Raw genomic sequence first — 27381 nt, forward strand, 5'->3', positions numbered from 1 at the left:
TGGCCATCTTCTCCGGGCACCTGCTGTCACTGTCTGAAAATAACACGGCTGTGTGGGGCTCCGCCCGCATCATTCATTCACAGAGTTCTGTGAACGGGAAACTACAAGTACCAACAGCTTTTGCGGCTGTCGGTTTGTAGTTCTCAATAAACCACCATGGCTCTGTTGAGTGCTCTGGTAGTTCCTTGTCTCCTTGTCAGTGTGTATCTGTCTGCCCGTACGAGGTATGAGCAGACAGATACACTGACAGGTCTGCAGAAGTCCTGCATGGCACCGGTAATCTGCTGATCGCAGGTACAATGCTCTACAGGCAAATAAAGAAAAATAATAAATGCACTTTTCTTTTTACCTACTTTTTTTTATTACATTTTTTTAAAGGTGAACTTATCCTTTTAACTGCAGTGCATACATGTGAACTAGCTACATAGGGAAGAATGGGATTTCCAGTTAACATGCATTTTCATGCAGCAGAATGCAAGAGTTTTGCTGCAACAAATGAGACACGAGTTAATAGGCCCCTAAAGTTATTCTAATGCAGGGGTCCTCAAACTTTTTAAACAGGGGGCCGGTTCACTGTCCCTCAGACCGTTAGAGGGCCGGACTATAAAAAAAAAAACGATGAACAATTTCCTATTCACACTGCACATATGTTATTTTGAGCCCACCCTCACTGTCATTTCAGACCATCATTGCAAGCCCCCCCACCACCATTTCAAATTCAAGCCATCATTTCAAGCCCCCCCCCCTCCCCTCACCATTGCAAGCCCCTCACGATCATTGCAACCCTCTCCCTTCATCATTATAAGCCCCTCATTGCAAGCCCCCCCCCCTCACAATCATTAATTGCAAACCGATCATAATCATTGCGACCCCCCCCCCCACCTCACCATCATCATCATCAGCCCCTCATTGCAAACCCCCTCACCTTTGCAAGCCCCCCTTTACCATCATCAGCCCCTCATTGCAACCCCCCCTCACCATTGCAAGCCCCTCATTGCAAGCCCCCCCACCTTCATCATTACATCATCAGCCCCTCATTGCAAGCCCCCCACCATCATCATCATCATTACATCATAATTTCATCATCATCAGCCCCCCCCCACCATCATCATTTCATCATCATCAGCCCCCCCCCCACCATCATCATTACTTCATCATCATCAGCCCCCCTCACCATCGTAAGCCCCTCACAGCCTTTCTCCTTACTGTGCCAAACTGCTGTCATGGTCCCGCTGTGTCACGAAGCTCAGTTTTGGTAACAGTTCTGGCGCGCTGTGATAAATGTCCCGCCCTTCTCCTCCTAGACCAGCTCGTGTGATAGACAGAACACTGGCTCTATCACACGAGCTAGTCTAGGAGGAGGAGGGCGGGACATTTATCACAGCGCGCCCGAACTGTTAACACTGTCATCTCCGTGACACAGCGGGATCGCTGTGTTACAACCTGCCGTGTAACCGGCGTTGCCTGTCAGTGTCGTGTTGTACGTCACCGTGTTTTTGACGGTTGGAATTTGGTGTGTCCGTGTGTATGCAAGACAGCTTGAGCGGAATTCCGTCGGAAAAAACAGACAGAGTTTATTCTGACGGAAACTCCGATCGTGTGTACGGGGCATACCGCGATTATGGAGATTAGCCAGAGGTAATCTGTTAAACATGTTTAGTTTTTACTAGCCGGGTGTTCTATTATAATTAGAGTAGTATGATCTTGTTATTACTTGACAAAGTGGGATTGGGTTTCAGGGTGGAGATGAGGGTTGGAGTTCAGCGGACATTTACATGTAATAGATAATAAAACGATGTGCGCACATGTATTTTAGAATAGTAACATTCACGTTGTGCCGCATGCATTTTTTTGCGTGTTTTCTGTTTGGCAAATGGCGTTCTTTTAAAATACAGATAATTCCTGTAACTCTGCAGGGAGAGGGTGGAGGATGTAAAACTATAAAGAACTGTAATGAATCTGCATGCTCAAACAGGAATCTTCCGAGAAATTTTCTCATTGCTGTGGTAACTGGTAAACCACAAGGCGGCGGATTAAAATTGACACAAATTATGCACGTTTTAGGTATTACCCAATATGTCTGGGTCCTTTATGAATGTTCTGTATTTGTATTATTTATTTAAACATGTAAATAAAAAGAAAAAAGTAGACCTAAACCTAGCAAATACATGAGAATAAAAAATATTGAAACGAAGAAGATCCATCAAGTACAGCAAGGCCCCTTTCACACTTGTGCGACTTGGGACTGCAAAGTCGCATAAGAAGTCATACTCCATGATTTCCAATGAGTACCATTCATATCTGTGCGACTTCAAGTAGTTTGTGTACTACTTTAGTTCGACTTTGATGCAAGTTGAGGTCCATACTCCATAGACATATTGGGCTAACTTTACTGTTGTCTTCTTCTTTTATTAAAAAAGGTGTTTTTTTTCCCCCAAAAAAATGCGCTTGTAAGACTGCGGCGCAAATACTGTGTGACAAAAAGTATTGGAACGACGGCCATTTTATTCTCTAGGGTGTTAGAAAAAAAAACAGTATCTAATGTTTGGGGGTTCTAAGTAATTTTCTAGCAAAAAAAAAAAAAAATTTTAAACTTGTAAACACCAAATGTCAAAACGAGGCTCAGTCCTTAACCACTTGAGACCCGCGCTATTGACAAAAGACGTCAACAGCGCGGCTCTCAGGTGCCAACTGTGGACGTCTTTGGACGTCATTTAAAGTGCATTACCCGCGCGCGCCTCTGGGGGGGCGCGCAGCGGGTAAACACTGTCCCGGCGCATCGCTGGGAAGCCGATGCGTGTACCTGGCGGCCGTGATGTCTGCCGGGTACACGCAATCGTCGGGAACACAGCGGGGACGTGGAGCTTTGTGTGTAAACACAGAGCTCCACATGCTGTCAGAGGAGAGGAGACCGATCTGTGTCCCTTGTACATAGAGACACAGCATCGGTCACCCCCCCTCCCCCCACACAGTTGGAACACACCTAGGATACACATTTAACCCCTTCCTCACCCCCTAGTGTTAACCCCTTCATTGCCAGTCACATTTATACAGTAATTAGTGCATTCTTATAGCACTGATCGCTGTATAAATGTGAATGGTCCCAAATTTGTGTCAAAAGTGTCCGATACGTCCGTCGCAATATCGCAGTCCCAATAAAAATCGCAGATCGCCGCCATTACTAGAAAAAAAATAATACAAAAAAATCATAATTCTGTCCCCTATTTTGTAGGCGCTATAACTTTTGCGCAAACCAGTCGCTTATTGCTTTTTTTTTTTCTTACAAAAATACGTCGAAAAATATGTATCGGCCTTAACTGAGAATTTTTTTTTTTTTTTTTGAAAAAAAATTGGGATATTTATTATAGCAACAAGTTTATAAATTGTCGCTCTTTTTTTGTTTATAGCGCAAAAAATAAAAACCGCAGAGGTGATCAAATACCACCAAAATAAATCTCTATTTGTGGGGAAAAAGGACGTCAATTTTGTTTGGGAGCCACGTCGCACGACCGCGCAAATGTCAGTTAAAGCGACGCAGTGCCGGAAGCTGAAATTTCGCCTGGGCACGAAGGGGGTTTATGTGCCCAGTAAGCAAGTGGTTAACGGGTCACAGGGAGACATAGGTGCCTGAGGCCGGTTGGATTGTGCCAGGAAGTCCGCCCCCCCCTCTGAGCTCCTTCGGCGCCTAAGAATATCAGTTGATTTCTTGCATCAGGTGTCCTAACATTTCTGAAACTAGCCCGGTGTCTTGTATGCCAGATCTGCTGATCTCCAGATAATCGCACTTAATAATTTAATGAGCCAGTGAATGCCAGCTCAAGACAGGCTGTTACCGCAAAGACGGAAAGCTTCTACTGCATCACTTCAAGACACGTTCTTTGGAACCAAAATGTTCATTTGGTCGCCATCGTGGCAAAAGTTGCATTTTTATTTCTTGAGTTATTTACAATTTTATATTAAACTTTTTTTTTTTTTTAATCTGATGTACATTATATGCAAGCTTACCGGAGATGTCCATTTTTTTTTTTTTTTTTTTTTTATTCACTAAGGGTACTTTTAAACCCAAATAATCACATACAACGGTGATAAATGACTTCTAGTGTAGATCCTGTGGCGGATGGAGTCACATGACACGCCTTCGGAAAGTCTAGCTCACACACACTTGATTTTATTTTTTGTGCTTTGCAGACAGCTGTTAATGATTCCTTTATTTGAGGATTGTTCCTCATATGTCTCTGGACAAGTGTTCTGCATTTTCAGCGCAGCGATTAGAACCGCGTCCGTGGCCTGTTAATTGGCTGCCTTGTGTCTTGGAGAAACATTTGGTCAGTAGGCTTTAGCGCCTTCTCTCACCTGTGCCATATACTCTTTCTATGGTGACAGGTGTTTAAATAGAATTGACCAGAAACTAGATCTGTGTGCCTTGCAGGAGGCCCTGTTCATTCTATGGGGGGGGGGGGGGACAATAATGAAATACTGTGCATAATCTTAAGAAACAAGATTAGGTTTCTCAAAGTATTATATTCCCTGACGACCTTTAAACAATTTATCCTTGTGTAAAAAGGTTCTTAAGCTTTTCTTCTTCCGTTTTTATTATTATTATTATTATTATTATTATTATTATTATTATTATTATGTGATTACCCAAGAAATAACAGATTAGTGGAGAGTATAAATATTCCTAAATTCTGTGTGTCGTCCCCCCCCGCCCCATAAAGTTCCACTTCAAAGAGGAAGTAAACCCTCTCTTGTAAAAAAAAAAGAGAACCTGCAAGACAAAGGCATAATGAGCTAGTATGCATAGCATACTAGCTCATTATGAAGTACTTACCTGAGATCGACGCCCCTGCAGCGGCCCTCATTCACCTCCTCCGACGCCACCATGATACCCTTCCGGGTATTGCTGCTCTGGCGCTTTGACTGGCCAGAATGGCATGATGCCATTAGTAGCGGCACGCTCAGTGCGCCTGCGCCCGATGTCTACGGCACATGCAGGGCCGTTTGAAGGAATTAGGGGGCCCCAAGCAAAATGGACATGGAGGCCCCCCCCCCCCCCCCCACACGCACAGTGCAGAACCACAGCAAGCAGAAAACCAACAGCCGGGTGGATGGAAGGGGTGATGGTGGGGCAAGATGAATCACTAGTGCCCCAGCATAGCATGAAATATACAGGAGGAAAGAAGAGGAGCTCGGCCACGCTACAGCCTGGAAAGGGGAAGTTGGGGGCCCCAGGCCAGCTCGGGGCCCCAAGCAATTGTTTGCTTTGCCTGCCCTGTAGCGACAGGCCTGGGCACATGTGCCGTACACATCGGTGCCGCTATTTTTTGCAAATATCTCCTAAACCTTTTAGGCTTGGGAGATATTTCTTGCACCTACAGGTAAACCTTAATCTAGGCTTACCTGTAGGTTAAAGTGGTTGTAAAGGGTTTACAACCCCTTTAAAGGGGTTGTAAAGGTTTGCATAGGATGCATTAAGGTGAAAAAAAACACCTGGCAATTGCGCCCCCCCCCCCCGTTTTACTTACCTGAGCCATTTCACCTGCTCGGCGTGTCCCCGGCGTCCTCTTCTCCACGGAGTCTTGGCGTTGATTGGATAGAATAATAGCGGCACAGCCATTGGCTCTCGCTGCTGTCAATCAAATCCAATGACGTGGGCGCCAAGTCTTATGCCGCGTACACACGGTCGTTTTTCGGCATGAAAAAAAAATTGTTTTTAAAAACGTCATTTAGAATCATCGTGTGTGGGCTTCACATCGTTTTTCGGCTTCTGAAAAACGTCCAATGGTACGCTGCACTGATGGGCAATGGTACGCTGCACTGATGGGCAATGGTACGCTGCACTGATGGGCAATGGTGCGCTGCACTGATGGGCAATGGTATGCTGCACTGATGGGCAATGGTATGCTGCACTGATGGGCAATGGTATGCTGCACTGATAGGCAATAATACGATGCACTGATGGGCAATGGTGTGCTGCACTGATGGGCAATGGTACGCTGCATTGATGGGCAATGATACGCTGCACTGATGGGCTACACTAATGGGCAATGTCGGGCTGCACTAGTGGGCACTGATGGGCTGCACTGGTGGGCAATGGTAGGCTGCTCTGATGGCCACTGATGAGGCGAAACCGATAAGCTGCACTGTCAGGCTCCATTCACACTAATGCTTTTTTTGATGCATTTTGCGGAAATGCAGGGACATTTTTTAACATGGTTTCCTATGGAACATGTTCACATCAATGCTTTTTTGTGCCTCTGCGTTTTTGGAAAGGGTCGGAGACTTTTTTTCCTGCAAAAAGCAGCGTTCTGCATGTAACAGAATTCAATGGACCCGCATCCAAAATGCAAGTACTGCGTTTTTGCCGTGATTTGCGTTTCGCGTTTTTTTTTTTTTAACCTGTTTATAGCTGGTTGTTAAAGGAAATGTAAAAAAAAATTAAATTGATGGCTAAAAAAAACGTAAATCACGGTAAAAACGCACGTCAAAAAACGCAGCAAGCACCGCAAAAAGCACTGCAAAAACGCTCAAAAGTAACATGCATAGGTGTGAATCCAGCCATATGCTTTGTTAAAGTTGTTAATATTTTTTTTTTTTTTTGGAACTTAATTCTGCATAAAACATTTACCAGTGTAATTTCATGAGATAAATTACGAGGGCGTGTTTAGAGACGTGACAGGGTAGGGGTTAAAAACAGATTAATAAATGCTAATCAGACAATGGCAGCTTGATCATTCTACTGAGCATGCCTGCACTTTATATGATGACTCAGCCCCTCCCCTTCATTACATTGTCAAAAAGGGGTGGAGCAGGAGTGACCTTAAAATGATGCCCCCCCCTCCCAAAAAAAAAAAAGTTCTGCAGACACCCATGCATTGGCATACCCTTAAGTACGCCCATGTGAACATGGCCTTATTGATTTTGTATCATGACTGGTTCTCTTTAGATCTAGCCAAACCTGAACAGTATCTGTTGTCATCACCTTGGAAATGAAAGAACTTTCCTCAATGATGCATATTTTTCTCACAATGTCGGTTGGTGTTATTTCTCCAGCCAGCGCCGAATAGAGTGTTGACAACTTGGACAGTCCAGGGATCTATATATAGGCCTCATAACAAACAGGTGAAAGTGTAGCCGGCGCCTTGAGATTTGGGGTGAGCAGAATGCAAATGCGGCTTCGCTGGAGGGAAATGGTGTTAGTTTATGTAACAAAGCTGACATTGCTTCTATCTTTGCATAGATTATTAGTTAAGCAGTCGGATATGTTCAAATTCTACAGCAGGTCGGGATGAAATGTTTTCCTTGGTGATGCAGGTAAATTGTGTGCTGCTGAGTTCAATTCAGCAGATATTGTTTGTGTGATTCTGATGCATGTTATGTAAGGAGTATTAATCCTAGAAAACTTAGCCCACTGAGTCACTGTCATTTGGGTGACACCTGTAATTTAGACTCATCACACCTGACTGCCTTGTAGCCGCCCATCATTCAAGAGGTCTTGAAAATGAAAGGTTTGGGTGTTGTATAATAATAATCCCATTCCCACATGAATCTGAGTGTAATATTATTAGTACTCTCTATTATTGAGGCACTTTTCTGCTTGTCATATCCTGCTGTGATGATGAGTTTTAAACTACTGAAGATTCTTTGAGAATAGGAACAGTGGTCCACAAACTGTGGCTGGGGGGGCTTGCTTTTGTCCAGCCCTTGGTGCACTATTTCTACCACTTAAAGGGGTTGTAAAGGTACATGTTTTTACCTTAATGCAAAAGTGAAAAAACATCCGAACATTAGCGCCCCCCCCCCCCCCCACCACTCCCCCGAGCCCCCATTTACTTACCTGACCCCTTTGAAAGTCCAACACCGACCGTGAAAGCGCTGGCTTCTCAGTTGGCGTCTCGGCTCATTCATTGGTTGATTGATTGCTGTCAATCATATCCAATGATGCGGCGCGCCGGGGGGGGGGGGGGGTCCAAGTGATACAGTGAGCAGCTATAGCCGCCGGCTATATCTACCTTACAACAAAGCCCTCCAGCAGTGCTCTGTCACCACTGACATGGGTTCCGTCTTCAACGTCGTCCTTCCTGGTTCGCTGGTTCTGGCCGTTTGAATGGCTGAGCCGTGATGATGTCACTCGTGCTACTGCTTTAACTACTTGCCGTCCTGCCACCGTCATTTTACGGCGGCAGGATGGCTGCCCTGCGTGAAAGCCCGTAGCTATAAGTCGGCTCTCGTGCGTGTGCCCGGTGGGCATGATCGCCGCCGAGCACACGCGATCGCTCGTTACAGAGCGGGGAACGGGAGCTGTGTGTGTAAACACACAGCTCCCGGTCCTGTCAGGGAGGGAAATGCTGATCTTCTGTTCATACAATGTATGAACAGAAGATCGGTCATTTTCCCTAGTGAGGCCACCCCCCTACAGTTAGAACACACCCAGGGAACATACTTAACCCCGCCCCCGTGTTAACCCCTTCACTGCCAGTGGCATTTTTATAGTAATCCAATGCATTTTTATAGCACTGATCGCTATAAAAATGCCAATGGTCCCAAAAATGTGTCAAAAGTGTCCGAAGTGTCCGCCATAATGTCACAGTACCGGAAAAAAATCACTGATCGCCGCCATTACTAGTAAAAAAAAAATATTAATAAAAATGCCATAAAAATACCCCCTATTTTGTAAACGCTATAACTTTTGCGCAAACCAATCAATAAACGCTTATTGCGATTTTTTTTTTTTACGAAAAATATGTAGAAGAATATGTATCGGCCTAAACTGAGGAAAAAATTTTTTTTTTATATATTTTTGGGGGATATTTATTATAGCAAAAAGTAAAAAATATTAATTTTTTTCAAACTTGTCGCTCTATTTTTGTTTATAGCGCAAAAACTAAAAACCGCAGAGGTGATCAAATACCACCAAAAGAAAGCTCTATTTGTGGGAAAAAAAGGACGCCAATTTTGTTTGGGAGCCACGTCGCACGACAGCGCAATTGTCAGTTAAAGCGACGCAGTGCCGAATCGCAAAAAGTGCTCTGGTCTTTGACCAGCAATATGGTCCGGGAGTTAAGTGGTTAAGGCCATCTCCCAGGAAGTAACCTTCCTTGTGAATATAAGAAGAAAATAAACTTGAAGACGGTTTATGTTTATCCTAACAGCGCCTATGTTTGTATTAATATTCTTAATATTCTGATAACTGGAAAACAAACCCGACGCATGGAAGACATGACACCTTTTACGCCGAGTGGTGACTTTAAGGGTTTGTGACAGCACTTGTAAAAATAGCCATACATTTTTCCTATTATTAGTCCAACATCACATCAAAATGTGTCTCACCCCCGGGGAGGACTTCTGCTTAGCCTGACCTCAAAGTCCTCTCTTAGATGTGCTGTGAAAGATAATATCAAGTAATGATAAATAAATGGACAGTCTGCTGTCATAAATATTAAATCCATAAATACAATTTTACCATGCTCCGAGTCCTTATTAAACATAGGAATAATGCTGAAGAAGAATGTTTTGAATAGGACCAGGAATGCTATAAAACACACTGGGGAGATTTACTAAAACTGGGGCATACAGAATCTAGTGCAGCTCTACATAGAAACCAATCAGCTTTCAGGTTTTATTGTCAAAGCTTAAAGAGGAAGTAAACCCTCAAACATAAAAAAAAAAAACTACGAGAAAGTCATAATAAGCTAGTATGCATAGCATACTAGCTCATTATGATTGACTTACCTGAGATCGAAGCCCCCCGAAGTTCTCCTCGTTCCCATCCGCCGCCATGTCTCCTACGATCTTCTTCTTTGTATCGCCGCGCCAGCGCTGTGACTGGCCGGAGCGGCGATGACGTCACTCCCACGCATGCGTGCGGGACCGGCAGATCACCGCGCATGCGCAGGATTACGGCATTAACCCCCCAGTAACCCATTAATGAAAATGGCACGCTTAGTGCGCCTGCGCCGTTGTCTGCCGGTGCAGTCCTTACTGCAAATATCTCCTTAATCGTGTAGGTTAAAGCGGGAGTTCACCCAAACATCAACTTTCTGCAGTTAGATCCAGCATACTGCTGACATCTGCAGTATGCTGGTCTTTTTTTTTGGTACTTATCGTTTTAGCAGTATTTCTTCTATGGCTCCGAGCGGGGAATCCTGTGGGGAATGGGCGTTCCCGAATGGGAAGCAAGTGGATTGACGGCATTCGATAGCGCGTCACGGCTTCCAAAAATAGCCGAGGTGACACTTGGCTGTTTACGGCGCCTGCGCCTGCCGTGTTAAGCTGACTGCGCAGGCGCCGTAAATTGCCGAGTGTCACTCGTGTGTATTTTCGGAAGCCATGACGCGCTATCGAAGGCTGTCAATCAACTTGCTTGTCTTCGGGAACGCCTATACCAGGAAGTAATCCCGGCTCTAGAAGAAATACTGCTAAAACGATAAGTACCAAAAAAAAAAAAAGAAGACCAGCATACTGCAGATGTCAGCAGTATGCTGGATCTAACTGCAGAAAGTTGATTTTTGGGTGAACTCCCGCTTTAAGGAGATATTTCTTGCACCCACAGGTAAGCCTTAGCCCTGGTTCACACTGGGAACGATTTGAGATGCGATTTTTCATGTCAAATCGCATCTCAAATCGGCGGCAATTGTCGGCAATGGCACTGTCCTAATCAGTGCGACGCAGTATCTGCGATTTCAAAAAGTAGTTCCTGTACTACTTTTTGCGATTTCGGGCCGCGATTTACATTAAATTGCGGCCGAAATCGCGGCAAAATTTTACCGCGATTTTGAATTCGCAGCAGTGTGAACCTAGGCTCAATCTAGCAAAAACGAAAAGAACTCTGGACAGCCGCACTCCAAAATGACTTAAAATAAAGTTGGTCTTTTAATGTAAAAAGTACATACAGGCACTGCAAACAACGGATACAGATTGGCCGACGCGTTTCACGCTGCAATTCAGCGCTTAGTCATGAGCCATGACTAAGCGCTGAATTGCAGCGTGAAACGCGTCGGCCAAAGACCAAAGACCAACTTTATTTTAAGTCATTTTGGAGTGCGGCTGTCCAGAGTTCTTTTCGTTTTTGCTATAATCAGCATTGCCGGCACCCTGGTGGTTCAAACTACCCTTGATGATCTACGAGACTCACCTGGAGCGGTGAAAGAAATTGTCTAGGCTCAATCTAGGCTTACCAGTAGGTGCAAGTTGTAAGGAGGGGTTTACAACCACTTTAAATGAACAAGCTGAAGGCTGAAGCTGATTGGTCAGTATGCACAGCTGCACCAGGTTCTGTGTGCACCAGTTTTAGTAAATCTCCCCCACAGACATGGTATATCAGGGTTATTTTTCAACAGTTACAAGTTAGACTAAATTTGGTTCAATGCAAAACAAATACCAGTTTGTGCTGATTTGCACACCTCATGCAAAGAAATATAGAAATGCTTGTTGCATTCTACTTTCTTGTATACTAGCTCATTCTCATTGCTATCCATTGAGCTGTGTTGAACTTCATAGATCAAGAGACTCAACTCAAGGGCATATAGAAAATAGTTGTTTTCTATGTAACAACATCTTTTTCTAAGCAGCACAACTCTGCACACTGCATGTCACTACAATATGTCACAACATACTGCGGTGCATAGACTTGAATGAAGTGTTCTGGACAGTAGACTGTGATGACATAACATATAATTGCCACTCAATACAGTTTGATTAAGGGGAGTAAAATAGGGATCCCTTTGTCCCGAAAATACCCTCCTGATCAAGGAAGTCTGATAACGTAAATGTAAGCAAAAGGCTTACATCAGCTGGCTGATTATCAGAAATTCCCGGATCGTCTCAAGCTCCACATTTAGGATTCTCAGGGTCACCTGTATATTCCCTCCTAGGCAAAGCTCGCCAACTGTTCTGCATATATTTTATAGATGGGCAACTCCTATCCTCATACTGCTGTAGGGAACAGACACAAAAGATACACTCGGCATCTCTCCAAAATAACTGTTCCGCTTTATTTTGCGCAATTGAAGGTTTTTATACACATGATTACGTAGGCATCACATTAATATTACAATTGTATGTTTATGGTAAAAAGGGGCGTAACATAGGCAGGCTAATTCTAATCATGACTCGGACGAATGCAAACATGTAATGAAAACATTATTAGTGCCGTGTGCAATACATACAAAATAGAATTGACAAATTTCCTTTACAAGTGTCATTTTGTAACACTTCAATAAAGTAAAAAAAAAAGTAGACAGTTAGATGTGCTGTAACAATGCATTGAACCCTTCCTCGCTGCCCCTACATCTTGCATAGCAGTGCGCACGCATTTGAACGTGGGGCTGGTGTGAAGGAGTCTTGAAATAGTAAAGAGTTAGCTGGATTCACGTAGATGAGCCTAACGTTAGGCAGGCGTAGCGTATCTCCTATACGCCGCCGTAAGTTAGAGAGGCAAGTGCTGTATTCACAACGCACTTGCGTCCTAATTTACGGTGGCGTAGCGTAAATGTGCCGGCCTAAGCCCCCTAATTCAAATTATGAAGAGGTGGGCGTGTTTTATGCTAATGAATCGTGACCCGACGTGATTGACATTTTGGACATATCCCAGTGCGCAAGCTCCAAATTACGCCGCAAAGACTTATGGTTTCGACGTGAACGTAAATTACGCCTAGCTCCATTCACGGACGACTTAAGCAAACAGCATAAAAATAAAAAAATTTGACGCGGTTCCGAAGTCCATTCTTAACATTGGCTGCGCCATCTTTTTGGTGGAATAACTTTAGGCCTGAAAACACCTTACGTAAACTGTGTATCTTTACTGCGACGGGCAAGCGTACGTTCGTGAATAGGCGTATCTCGCTGATTTACGCATTCTAGGCGTAAATCAACGTACACGCCCGTAGCGGCCGGCGTAAATAGACAGCTAAGATACGACGGCGCAGGCGGTCGTATCTTAGCTAGATTTAAGTGTATCTCAATTTGAGAATACACTTAAATTTACAACAGCGCAGATTCAGAGTTACGACGGCGTATCTACTGATACGCCGGCGTAACTCTCTCTGAATCTGGCTAAGAATCTTTAACCAGTCATTCAGCATTTGTTGGCCTTGTTCACTGGAGCATATTGATCCCTATACCTGTGCAAAGGCAGGATGCACAGCTTTTCCATCAGCAGCCCCCTGCAGGTAGCCCGGTGGCTGACTGTCATTGAGTTAAACAGGCTGCGTGCACAAAGATGCACAGAACACCTGTGCATCCCGCGCGGATTAAGATTGTCCTTTGCACGGATGTATGAGGCCATTAACTGAAACATGCATCTGAAAATGTATAATTTGTATTTTGTAAAGACCATTTCAAGATTACTTTTTTTCATAATAAGCATCCTTTACCTGCAGACATTCCTCTTTTCACTTCCTCATTGTTCGTTTTTGCTCAGAAGTTGCTCTATTTCTTCTCTGTTCTGTTCACTTCCTGCTTGTCTGATTTTACTCACCACCGTATTAAATTGTTTTTGGGTGAGTGGCGAGTGAATACTTGCTTTTTCCTCAGCCTGCTGAAATATTTCCCTGAATTTCGCTGGCAATGTCCAGGAGTGTCAATCTCCTGTGTCCCCTGCTGCATTTGGAGGTTTCTAATGCCAACCTCAACATCACTACTGTTTTCTGTGGTGACAAGGTTTTTGAGGGGGGAACCACTGAGCACAGCCAGGGATTAAGGGAATCAACACTTCTGGAAGTGTCAGTTTCCCACTGGACATCAAAGGAAATTATCTCTTGAATGGAGTAGCATTCTGCCAGAGCAGGCAGCAGGAAAGTTGAGTATTAGGCTCCATGCACACTGAAGCTGATAAAAGCTATAAAAAAACGCCAGTAGCTTCGCAGGGAGCCTTTCAACGTTTTTTAGAGTTTTTGCAATAGCTTTAACCAGCGTTTTTGAGTATAGCTTTTTTCTTCTTTTTTTTTGACTGGCGCCAGCGTTTTTGGGCGTTTTTGAGCGTTTTTTAGCATTTTTCCCCCTCGAAAAATGGCACTTTGAACGCAAATTTCGGGCGTTCAGAAAAAAGCCAAAAAACCCCAAAGCTCATTAACACAAAAAAAACGCCCAGGTGTGCATGGGCACATAGGCTAACATAGAGTTTAGTTTATGGGCTTTAAAAACAAAAGCCAAAACGCCAATAAACTGCAGTTTATCAGCTTCAGTGTGCATGGAGCCATAGGGATTTCTTTTCTTTTACTTCACTTTTAGGAAGCAACATTTTGGATTTTTTGGGGGAGAAAGTAGCTGATAACTGTTTGTGTACAGGTGATGGGTATCATTTTTTTGCAGGAAAGATTTCATAAAAATGCTGAAAAAGGGAGAGGCATTAATGTAAACCAATGGGACTTTTCTGGATGCACATGTGCTGACAAAATACATGCTGAATGGAGATGGGAGGGACCCAACAGCTTGTGCCAACCAACCTAAAACCACTATAAACTTACCTCTTCAGCACTCCCTCTCTTCTCCTTTTTCAAATGCTCCTCCATAATCAGTGGAAGAAGTCACATGCTCCTCCATTCCCGACAGAGGTCACATGCTCCTCCATACCGTACGGAGGTCACATGCTCCTCCATACCGTACGGAGGTCACATGCTCCTCCATACCCTACGGAGGTCACATGCTCCTCCATACCCTACGGAGGTCACATGCTCCTCCATACCCTACGGAGGTCACATGCTCCTCCATACCCTACGGAGGTCACATGCTCCTCCATTCCCGACGGAGGTTCATATACAGCAGTGGTCGCCTTTATCTGGCCCTTGGATACCAACAAAGGAGTACCATTCCTTCCACTGACACCAATGATGGGGCACGCTTCTTTTTATTTTTACACTATTCTACCTCCAAATACATGGGACTATTTCTCAGACTGATGCCAATAATAGCGCACCATTCCTCCCACTGACGCCATGATGAAGCAATGTATACTTCCATTGAGGCCAAAGCATTTCCTACTCCCAATGGTCACATTCCGGCCCCCAGAAAGTCTGAAGAACATTAAACTGACCCCTTTGTTTAGAAAGTTTGGAGACAAACGATATACAGTGGAACCTTGGACTAAGAGCATAATCTGTTCCAGGAGAATGCTTGTAATCCAAAGCACTCGCATTTCAAAGCCTGTTTCTCCATAGAAGTCAATGGAAACAAAGATAATTTCTTCCGCATTGAACGAATGGTATACATAAATGACATCTAAAAGCACAAATGGACACATAAAAGCCCCATGTAGCCCCCCCCCCCCCGTTTTTCCGAAACATGTTGGGATTTGTTGTGACCACACTCCACATTCGACTTTACATCTAGAATAATTATGTGCTCCAACACTTAGCAGCTGTATATTTATATTCTTTTATGTGTCCCATTCATTTATGTATACCTTGTTGCATATGTGTACTTTGTTTACATACTTTCAGTACTTTATCTTCTATATCCTGATATTTTCCCTTACCCGCATAATCCCTGGGGCATCCCTCCATATCTCTCTGTATTTTTGGGATGTGGTAAGGGTTTCCAGGATTCACTCCTGGGTAGTTTTCTCCTCCTTTCATCCTTTTTCGATGTTAGTAACTAGTAGCAACCATCCGCTACATATATATATATATATATATATATATATATATATATATATATATATATATATATATATATATATATATATATATATATTTTTTTTTTTTTTTATAGATTATTGTATTATTTTTGAGTTGTTAATTAATATCACAAATTTAAATGAATATGAAATAGATCGTTGGCTATTATTGGTATCTTTAGTGCAAGAAAAGTTTAGGAAAAATGTATCCTTTTAACCTCGTGCCGACCAGCCGCCGTCGTTATAAGGCAGCAGGTTGGCACGGCTGACGTTGGTGTACGTTGGCAGCTTTAAAAGGTATAGGGGAGGATATGCGATGCACATGGCTGACTGCTGTGATGTCCGCCGGTGACCCGCGATCGCTCCTGAGAGAGACAGACTGGGGATCTGTCAATGTAAACAGACAGATCCCCGTTCTGTCAGGGAAGTAGAGAGAGATCTGCTGTTTCTAGTGATCAGGAACAGCGATCTCTCTCTCTCTCTCTACCTGTCAGTACACTCCCCTCGCAGTTAGAAACACCTCCCTAGTGAACACTTAACCCCTTGATCGCCCCTATTGTTAACCCCTTCCCTGCCAGTGACATTTATACAGCAATCAGTGGCTATTTATAGCGCTGATTGTTGTATAAATGTCAGTGGTCCCAAAAAAGTGTCCAATCTTTCTGCCGCAATATCGCAGTCCCGCTAAAAATCGCAGATTACCGATATTACTAGTAAAAATTATATATATAACAAAAAGAATACATATAAAGTGATGAAGATTTTTTTGGGGGATATTTATTATAGCAAAAGTAAAAAATGTTGGGTTTTTTCAAAATTGACGCTTTTTTTGTTTAAAAAATAAAAACCGCAGAGGTGATCAAATACCACCAAAAGAAAGGGAAAAGGTAAATTTTTCATTTAACCATGGAATATTTGGCTGCTCAATGGCCAAGCCATTTTTTGCGATACGGCTCTGCGTCACTTTAACTGACAATTGCACGGTCGTGCAACGCTGTACCCAAACAAAATTGACGTCCTTTTTTTCCCATAAATTGAGCTTTCTTTTGGTGGCATTTGATCACCTCTGCGGTTTTTATTTTTTTGCGCTATAAACAAAAGAAGAGGGATCATTTTGAAAAAAAAATAACTATCTTTTACTTTTTGCTATAATAAATATCCAATTTTTTTTCTCGGTTTAGACCAATATGTATTCTACATATTTTTGGTAAAAAAAAAATCGCAATAAGCGTATATATTGATTGGTTTGCGCAAAAGTTATAGCGCCCACAAAATAGGCGATACATTAATGGCATTTTTTTTTTTTACTACTAATGGCGGTGATCAGGGATTTTTATCGGGACTGCGATATTGCGGTGGACAAATTGGACATTTTTGGGACCAGTGACAATTCTACAGCGATCAGTGCTTTAAAAATGCACTGATTACTGTATAAATGTCACTGGCAGGGAAGGGGTTAACACCAGGGGTGATCAAGGGGTTAACTGTGTTCCCTCAGTGTGTTCTAACTGTGGGGGGTGGGACTGACTAGGAGGGGAGAGAGATCGGTGTTCATATCCCCTGAGAGAACCGGAATCTGTGTGTTTACACACACACACAGATTCTGGTTCTCGCTCTGTCACGAGCGATCGTGGGTGCCCGCCGGTCATTGCGCCAGTGGCGAGCTGTGCGCGCCCCCTAGTGGTCAAAACGCGAACCGACGTAAGGTAACATAGTTTCGCCCAGTAAAACTGCGGCAGCTGGTTGGGTAGGGGTTAATCAGTACAGTTGTCTTTCGAAAATGCAATACAAATACACGACAACACATTACATCAGTTCCGATTTTTTTTATTCTGTTGTACAAGAATTTTCGTAACTTTAATAAACTTTTCGATATGAGAAAAGCATGCAAAAAAAAAGTTCATTCAGGAAACAAATACCGTATATACTCGAGTATAAGCTGACCCGAATATAAGCCAAGGCACCTAATTTTACCACAAAAAAATGGGAAAACATATTGACTCGAGTATAAGCCTAGGGTGTCCATCTGGATGCCTCACTGTGCCTCACTTTGCCTCACTGTGTCCATGGGCATGTCTCACTGTGCCCATGCCTCACTGTGCCCATGCCTCACTGTGCCCATGCCTCACTGTGCCCATGCCTCACTGTGCCCATACCTCACTGTGCCCATGCCTCACTGTGCCCATGCCTCACTGTGCCCATGCCTCACTATGTGCATGACTAGACTTACGTTTAACATGGGAGCATATAGAAAGGGTGCCCAGCTTTGAAAAATCTGTGTTCCCTCCGGCCGTAGGTCCCCCAGACAGCAAACTTTGCACACTTGTAGAGGGGAATTTGGGCTACATGTGTGCCATGTTTGGGGTCCAGGGGATATGCAAAGTCTTTGTAAATTAATGTGAACTAAAGTTCTCACCAACCGATATAAGTTGGTGGGCGGCTTCCGAATAATGTTCTTCATTATAGAAAATGCCATCAATATAGTCTACATTTTTATACGTTATCCACCATTAGGATAAAAAGAAAAACAGTTTTTAATGTAATTTTTTTCTTTTTTCTATGCAGGAACTGGGACGTTTGGGAGGGTCCATTTAGTAAAAGAGAAAACGGCAAAGAATTATTTTGCACTAAAAGTAATGAGCATTCCCGATGTCATTCGTCTAAAACAAGAACAACACGTACACAACGAGAAATCTGTTTTGAAAGAGGTGAACCATCCATTTCTAGTCAGACTGTAAGTAATTCAAATATTTATATATTATTATGTCTTTTCCTGCCGCTCTTATTTTACGTGTCTTTATTTTCTATACTGTTGATTAGATTGGAATATATCTTCGCCTACTTTGACATTTTAAAGCAATAGAGTATTTTATGAAGAGCTGCACTGTGACATTTTAGTATAATTGACCTTTGGTATAGTATCTTGTTTTCCATTGCAATATCTGTTTGCTGTTATTTTTATTTTTTTTATCTGACGTTACCATATCTTGGTTTATAATCATTTATACTGCATTAGTAATTGGCTAAAATATGTATAACATTTGTTATCAAAACATAAGGAAGGGCAATAAATTGTACTATATTAACTTGGTTTGGAGGTGGATTGGTTGCTGGATGAACCACGTGCAAACTACTTGTATGTTTATTATCCAATTTTGGGACCTACCCTCTGGAGTTCCAGGCTTTTGCTTTTCTTTTCTTTCCGTACCCATGGACATTTCAGTATTTTACTAACTAGTGATTACACACACAGATTTTCAGTGATTTTTCTCAGTAAGGTACACAATTCTTTGTTCCATACTTGTCGGAAAAATCAAACATTTCATTTAAACCCTGTACAGATTGACTTTGCACATGGACATAGAGGGCCAGATCCACATAGAAATGGATCAGCGCAGCGTATCAGATATACGCTACACCGCCGTAACTTTTCCGGCTTTGGTTCGAATCCTGAAAGATTGCACGCAGAGATTTACGGTGGCGTTGTGTATTTCTGGCGGCGGAATTCAAATCGGCGATTAGGGGGCGTGATTCATTTAAATGAAGCGCGTCCCCGCGCCGATTGAACTGTGCATGCTTTCGAAATTTCCCGCCGTGCTTTGCGCGAAATGACGTCGCAACAACGTCATTTTTTTAACTTAGACGTTACTTGCGTCCATCCCTATTCATGGACGACTTACGCAAGAAATAAAAAAAATTCAAATTTCGACGCGGGAACGACGGCCATACTTAACATGGCAAGTCTTTCTATACGCAGCAAAATAGCAGCTTTAACTACACGCCGGAAAAAGCCGACTAGAGACGACGTAAGAGAATGCGACGGCAGTGCGTACGTTCGTGGATCGCCGGAAAAAGCTAATTTGCATACCCAACGCGGAAAACGACGCAAACTCCACCCAGCGGACGCCGAAGTATTGCATCTACGATCCGAAGGCGTACGAAGCCGTACGCCTGTCGGATCAAACCCAGATGCCGTCGAATCTTGGTTTGAGGATTCAAACTAAAGATACGACGCAGGAAATTTGAAAGTACGCCGGCGTATCAGTAGATACGCCAGCGTACTCTCACTGTGGATCTGCCCCAGAGACCCTGTCTTCTCCGATCCTTCTAGGGCTGCAACTAACGATTTTTTTCATAATCGGTTAGTTGGCCGATTATTGTTTTGATCGATTAATCGGATAATAGCCTTAAAAAAAAAAAAAAAAAATATTTTAACATTTTTTTGGGCCAATTTGTTGTTGGGCAGATTACAAAACACAAATTGCCACAAAAACACATGACATGATTTTCTGCAGCTTCTCCATTGAAGTATATTGAACCAAAAATAAAAATAAAAAAAATAGCACCGTTTTGCGTTAAAAAGTCCTTGCCTTTTCCATATACACAGCAGCTGAAAAAAAATCATGGATGTGAACGTGTCCATTGGAAAACATGTAAATGAACTGTATAGTGTGTTTCTGCAAAAAGCACCAAAAAACAGAGGTGTGACCCCAGGCCTGAGATGTTTAGTAACATAATGGGGTTAAAAAAAAACAAAAATAAGTAAGTAACAAATAAGTAACAAAAAGAGCAAATAATCACTACTGTGGGACAGTGTAAGTAATATTTACAGTAGCGATTTGCTTTTTTGTACTATAAAGGGCTAATTTTAGTTGTTTTAATCCCATTATGTTACTGGCCGATAAGCTTTAACCAGACACTGATAGAAGTCACAAGACTGCTATATATTATAATGCTGATGAGAAAAGGTATTTAGCAGTTTATATTTACTACAATAATTGCATTTCCATGTTCTGTGTACTGTAGGAGATCAGATATAGTGATTGAAGGGTCCTGGGTTTAGTAACACTTTAAGCTTTGGTACTAAAACCTGGAAGCTGATTGGTTTCTATGCAGAACTGCACCAGACTGTGCACTCTTTGGTTTTAGTAAATAAGCCCTTATATGTATTTGGCCATGTCTGTGAAAGATCAAGCCCTACGATGCCTTTCCAGGGGCCTTCTAAAACTGTGTTTGGTCAATTTGACGCTAAAAAGCATATTATTTTGTGGCCCACTTTATCAAAGAAAACACAAATATTGTGCACGCTGTAATATACAGTATGGGATATTTTATAACCTATTCTCACGAAAATGTTTACAGTAATAAAATCTTAGATGGAAAGCCAACTTACAATTGCAAGAAAAAGTATGTGAACCCTTTTGGAATGATATGGATTTCTGCACAAATTGGTCATAAATGTGATCTGATCTTCATCTAAGTCACAACAATAGACAATCACAGTCTGCTTAAACTAATAACACACAAAGAATTAAATGTTTTTATTGAACACACCATGTAAACATTCACAGTGCAGGTGGAAAAAGTATGTGAACCCTTGGATTTAATAACTGGTTGAACCTCCTTTGGCAGCAATAACTTCAACCAAACGTTTCCTGTAGTTGCAGATCAGATGTGCACAACGATCAGAAGTAATTCTTGACCATTCCTCTTTACAGAACTGTTTCAGTTTAGCAATATTCTTAGGATGTCTGGTGTGAATCACTTTCTCTTTTGTAAGTCTTTAGCTGGCACTCTAGTATTCTTCTTCACCTCATTAAGCAGTCTGTGCTGTGCTCTTGCAGTCATCTTTACAGGACGGCCACTCCTAGGGAGAGTAGCAGCAGTGCTGAACTTTCTCCATTTATAGACAATTTGTCTTACCGTGGACTGATGAACAGCAAGGCTTTTGGAGATACTTTTATAACCCTTTCCCGCTTTATGCACGTCAACAATTCTTAATCGTAGGTCTTCTGAGAGCTCTTTTGTGTGAGGCATCATTCACATCAGGCAATGTTTCTTGTGAAAAGCAAACCCAGAACTGGTGTGTGTTTTTTATAGGGTAGGGCAGCTGTAACCAACACCTCCAATCTCATTTCATTGATTGGACTCCAGTTGGCTGACACCTCACTCCAATTAACTCTTGGAGATGTCATTAGTCTAGGGGTTCACTTACTTTTTCCACCTGCACTGTGAATGTTTACATGGTGTGTTAACACACAAAGAATTAAAGTATTTTTTTTTATTAGTTTTTAGCAGACTGTGATTGTCTATTGTTGTGACTTAGATGAAGATCAGATCACATTTTATGACCATCTTGTGCAGAAATCCATATCATTCCAAAAGGGTTCACATACTTTTTCTTGCAACTGTATAGTTGTAGACTAGATCTAATTCTCAGAATGGAAAAATCAACCAAACGATCTCCTCATTGAATAGAATGAGATGTGCATTAGGTTTGAGTGTAATATGAGATGAACATCTGACAAAACAATCTGTGCCAATAGCCCTGGTTACAAATAAATAGTTTTTGTTGGGTAATCATATCCACGGTTTTTCTCACAAGGTTGTACCTATCTGAACTATTTTCCTTTGTTTAAAAGAAAAGGGAAACAGTCTTTGCAGCAGTTCCAAAAGCCATAAGTGAACACAGCTGTCCCTACAATAAAAATACTTTCTTTGACTAACCTGTGTACCATTTGCGATCTGCATGTGGGTGCCAATGCATTGTTAATGGCACCCAAAAGCATCTCAAAAGCAGCAGGTTTATGGGCACCAAATCACATGGTACCACCGTACCCCATGACTAAGGTCCGCGGGCGTGTTGGGGGCATGGCCTGGTTGAGGCATGGGCTGAGGCTGTCATACAGGGTTTTGCAGAGATTTGCAACTTTCAGGAATTCTTTTTTTTTTTTTCATTAGATGTCAAAAGCTGGATCTAGAGCTGGAACGACCTCTGTCCTTGTCTGCACTCCACGTGGTTGCTACATAAAAGGACCCAGTAGAGCCTTGAGCGGCACCTTTACATTTAGTTTGGGTCACAATTTGATGCACTACGTTAGAAAAAAAAAAAGTAATGTTTGCACTAGGGTTGCACCGATACTATTAGCCAGATTCAGGTAGAGCGCCACATCTTTAAGGCGGCGTAGAGTATTGTATTTACGCTATGCCGCCTTAAGACAGAGGCAAGTACTGTATTCACAAAGCACTTGCCTCCTAACTTACGGCGGCGTAGCGTAAATGGGGCCGGCGTAAGCGCGCCTAATTCAAATGAGGATGGGGGGGGCGTGTTTTATGGAAATGATTGGTGACCCGACGTGATTGCCGTTTTTTTACGAACGGCGTATGCGCCGTCCGTGTACATATCCCAGTGTGCATTGCTCCAAAGTACGCCGCAAGGTTTTTAAATTTTGACGCGGGAACGACGGCCATACTTAACATTGGCTAGGCCAGCTATTTGTTGGAATAACTTTACGCCGGAAAACGCCTTACGTAAACGGCGTATATTTACTGCCAAGGGCGCACGTACGTTTGTGAATCGGCGTATCTAGTCATTTACATATTCTATGCCAAACTCAACGGAAGCGCCACCTAGCGGCCAGCGGAAAAATTGCACCCTAAGATACGACGGCGCAGGCCGTCGTATCTTAGCTAGGTTTAAGTGTATCTCAGTTTGAGTATACACTTAAACTTATGACGGCTTTCAATTTCAATGCTTTACCATTGCTGACAGCTGAAGTAAAAAAAAACCCGTTGCGGTAGGTATCGGTAATTGGTGTCGGCGAGTACTAAAAAAAAAGTATCAGTAATGTACATACCCTCAAATTAAACCTGAGTGTGTGATTGTACTTTCAGTCCATTATATAATTATAGCTTGAATATTTTTTAGTAAATAACTGAAAATCACATTATTACATCTTACCAGTCCTTAAAGTGGGTGTTTTTTTTTCTCTTAATGCATTCTATGCATTAAGAGAAAAAAACTTGTGTGTAGCAGTCCGCATCAGCCCCCTAATAATTACCTGAGCCCCATCTCTATCCAGCAATATTGCACGAGTGCTTCAGCCATCCGGGACTCTCCCTCCTGATTGGCTGAGACACAGCAGTGGTGCCTTTGGCTCCTGCTGTTGTCAATCAAAGTCAATTGGCCTATCAGGGGAGAGAGAAAGGATGGGGCCAAACCGCAGCTCCATGTCTGAATGGACACAGGGAGCTGCAGCACGGCTCGGGTTCCCCCTTAGCAAGCTGCTTTCCGGGGGGGGGGGGGCACTCGACAGGTGGAAGGGGCCAGGAGCACTGAAGAGGGACCCAGGAAGGGGAGGATCCTGGCTGCTCTATGCAAAACCACTACACAGAGCAGGTAAGTATAACATGTTATTTTTTTTACAAAAAAAAAAAAACGAGCCTTTACAATCCACTTTACAAGCAGAACCTTACCCGCTCAATCAACATTGACTATTTTTAATCTTTATACTGCTAGCATTAGTAAAAGATAGGAAGGTATACTTTTTTTTACATTTCTTAAATTACTTCCTGGTTTCCAGGCCTAGACAAATGATGTCATACATCTCAGGAGTCTTCAGGAGGAGGAGGAGGGGCTTTGTCGGCTAAGCACTTTCCCCTGTATACCTGAGCTAAGGGCAGATGGACTCCAGGGTGTCATTTATACATGAGTCCTCTGCCCTTCCTTACTCAAGATGACCATGTCCAGAAATGATAGGGAGTGTTTTTCAAAGTGTTTTCTTAGCATTATAAAGCATGGAGACGTGGACAGATGGGTAAGTTTGCTTTGAATATTAAAATTGAATCAACTGGCCTTTTTGGTGCTCAGATGCAATGTAGTTCCACTTTAAATATGGTGGCTGCATTTTTCTTCTTTTTTTAACCCTGTATTTCATATCCTGTAAATGACATATTTCTGGTCTGAGTGGCTACATTCGCTTCTCCTCCATGTCTATGGAGGTAGTCATGGTTATTTTCTAGGCTGGACTTCAAACTTGTCTAATTTTATTCATCTTCATTATACAGGGGAGATAGGTAGAGTACAGATGAAAGAGAGCTTTCAGTTCAGCTTGCAGTAGGAAGATCACCAGTTAAAAATAAAGTAAAAAAAAATCTGAAAAAAACAAATGTAGGCACTACATCAAAGAACTGGAAAAATGCAATAAATTAGATTTTTGTTGTTTGGTTTTAGATACACATTACAGGTCCTTGAATCTGAGACTAGGATATGTCACCCCCACCCCACACCTACTGGTTTTCGTTATTCTTGCTTGGGATTGGATATGCTTTAACAAGATAATGCGTGATCAATACCTGCTTGGCTCTTACCAAAACTGAGCAACTCGTTTTGTGTGGACTAATGCCGTTTACACACAACCGTTTTTCATGAAGAGAAAAATGCAATTCTTTAAATTGGTCGTTAAAAACGATCGTGTGTAGGCTCCAGAGCATTTTTCTCGACGAGAAAAATGGCCATTAAAAATTTAGAACCTGCGCTATTTTTTCTCGTTGTTTTTCACGTCCTCGTTTTTCTCGTCGTGAAAAACAGACGTGTGTAGGCTTTAACGACGGGGAAAAAAACGCACATGCTCAGAAGCAAGTTATGAGAAGGGAAATTTGCATAACCAGCCCAAAGGGTGGCGCCATTCGAATGGAACTTCACCTTTATAGTGCCGCCATATGTGTTGTATGTCACCGCGCTTAGCTAGAGCATTTTTTATCACGATCGTGTGTATGCAAAGCAGGCTTGAGAGGAATCACTTTGAGAAAAACTTTGTTTTTTTCCATGACATGAAAAATGGTCGTGTGTACGCGGCATAAGCATTTAACTGCTTGCCGACCAGTGCACGACTATATACGTCGGCAGCATGGCACGAACAGGCAGAAGAATGTATATATACGTCCCCTTTAAGAGCGCGGCATTGTGGACGCGTGCCGCCGCCGGTGTGCTCGTCCGCCGCAAGCTCCGTGAGCCCGACCGCGGGTCCCACGGTAAGGAAGAACGGGGAGATGCTGATGTAAACAAGCATCTCCCCACTCTGCCTAGTGACAATGACAGGGATCACCGCTTCCTGTAATCGAAAGCGGTAAGAATCACTCACTAGGGCACACGTATCCCCTTCAGCGCCAGTGTAATTTTCACAGTAATCAGTGCATTTTTATAGCACTGATCGCTGTAAAAATGACAATGGACCCAAAAATGTATCAAAAGTGTCCGATGTGTTCGCCATAATGTCGCAGTCATGATAAAAATCGTTGATTGCCGCCATTACTTGTAAAAAAAAAAAAAATATATATTAATAAAAATGACATAAAACTATCCCCTATTTTGTAGACGCTATAACTTTTGCACAAACCGATCAATAAACACCTATTGCATTTTTTTTTTACCAAAAATATGTTGAAGAAAATGTTTTTTTTATATACTTTTTGGGGGTATTTGTTATAGCAAAAAGTAAAAAATATTGAATTGTTTTCAAAATTGTCGCTCTATTTTCGTTTATAGCGCAAAAAAAAACATAGAGGTGATCAAATACCACCAAAAGAAAGCTCTACTTGTGGGAAAAAAAGGACGTCAATTTTGTTTGGTAGCCACGTCGCACGACCACGCAATTGTCAGTTTAAGCGACGCAGTGCCGAATCGCAAAAAGTGGCCGTGTTCTTTACCTGCATAATGGTGTGGGGCTTAAGTGGTTAATCAAATGTAGCCGATGCAGGTCATAGCCTCTTACATAACACAGCAATGACATTTGCAGCATGGATTTATGACTTCAATTTTTTTATTTTATTTTACATAATGTTTTAAATTCTGAACATATCCTGCTTTTGTAACGCCTGTTTCTGTAAAGGGTGATAAAATATTTCCTCTTGTAGCAATAAATCAGATAACTTGTTAGGAATTTATAATAAAAGTGTTTTTTGCCGCAGAGTGTGACATTAGACCGTGCTTTATACAGTCTAGTATCCGCTGCAGGATATTTTCTATTATACAGATGGCACATTATTTTATCCTCATCAAATTCCAGAGCAGCATGCATCACAATAGCACGTTGTTATGCAACATGTCACCAAGCTTTTGGGCAGTGGCACAAGTGTCATAAATGTGACCTTTTGTGTTGCCAGAGGCAGTGGATACATCCAGGCTTACAGGACAAGATGATTAATCCTGTAGATTACTGGATACTGAGTGATAAAGGCGTGCACAGCACATTTTCATGCCTATGTTACTGGACACTGAATCCAGAACATTGTATCTTGGGGTAAAAAATACAACTATTTTACAAATATACAACAGTGAATATATTTCTGGTACTGGTTGGTGTTGATTTTAGTAGATACAACTTTCAGAAGGAATCGTAACCCTTTTACATGTAGAAAATGCGTTTTCTTTATCGTCCATTGAGAGGACACAGGAATAGAGGAGTTCTTGGACATGTGCTTTAGGCCCCATGCACACGAGAAGCAAATGCAAATACATGTAAACTCAAGTTTTCAAAGGTAAAAAACGTTTTTGCCGTGAATTTTGCGGCGTTTTGCCGCGTTTAGCGGCGTTTTACCACGTTTGCGGCTATCAGCGTTCATAACAAAGACATTATAGACCCTCCCAAAGCTTTGAAACGCAAAAACGTTTGCGTCTGAACCCAAAATTTTGCGTCTGAAAAAACAAGCTTAAACACAACTGCTTTAAAACGCAAAAAAACGTGAATGTGTGCATGAACACATAGGATAACAATAAATGTATTCAGGGGCAGTTGAAACAAATGCCCAAATGCCTCTGAACTCGAGTTTACCAGCGTCTCGTGTGCATGGGGCCTTATACTTTCACCTTCAGGAGGTTGAGACACTGGCAAAGAGCTTGCTCTTAGGAGCTTGAATAATTTTTTTTATCAGCTCTTCTGTGGAAAACTCTGATGCCGCGTACACACAGTCGTTTTTCGGCATGAAAA

General features: G+C 42.4%; 1 protein-coding gene across 1 annotated transcript in view; it reads left to right on the forward strand.

Moving 5' to 3' along the window:
• PRKX (protein kinase X-linked) overlaps window positions 1-27381 on the forward strand; it is a 244170-nt gene that overhangs the window by 136564 nt on the left and 80225 nt on the right. Inside the window, exon 2 of the mRNA XM_040338163.1 lies at window positions 18179-18347. Coding sequence (XP_040194097.1) covers window positions 18179-18347 — 169 coding nt within the window. The remainder of the gene's footprint in view (window positions 1-18178; window positions 18348-27381) is intronic.

Source organism: Rana temporaria, chromosome 2 (assembly GCF_905171775.1).
Source record: "Rana temporaria chromosome 2, aRanTem1.1, whole genome shotgun sequence".
Taxonomy (NCBI): Eukaryota; Metazoa; Chordata; class Amphibia; order Anura; family Ranidae; genus Rana; species Rana temporaria.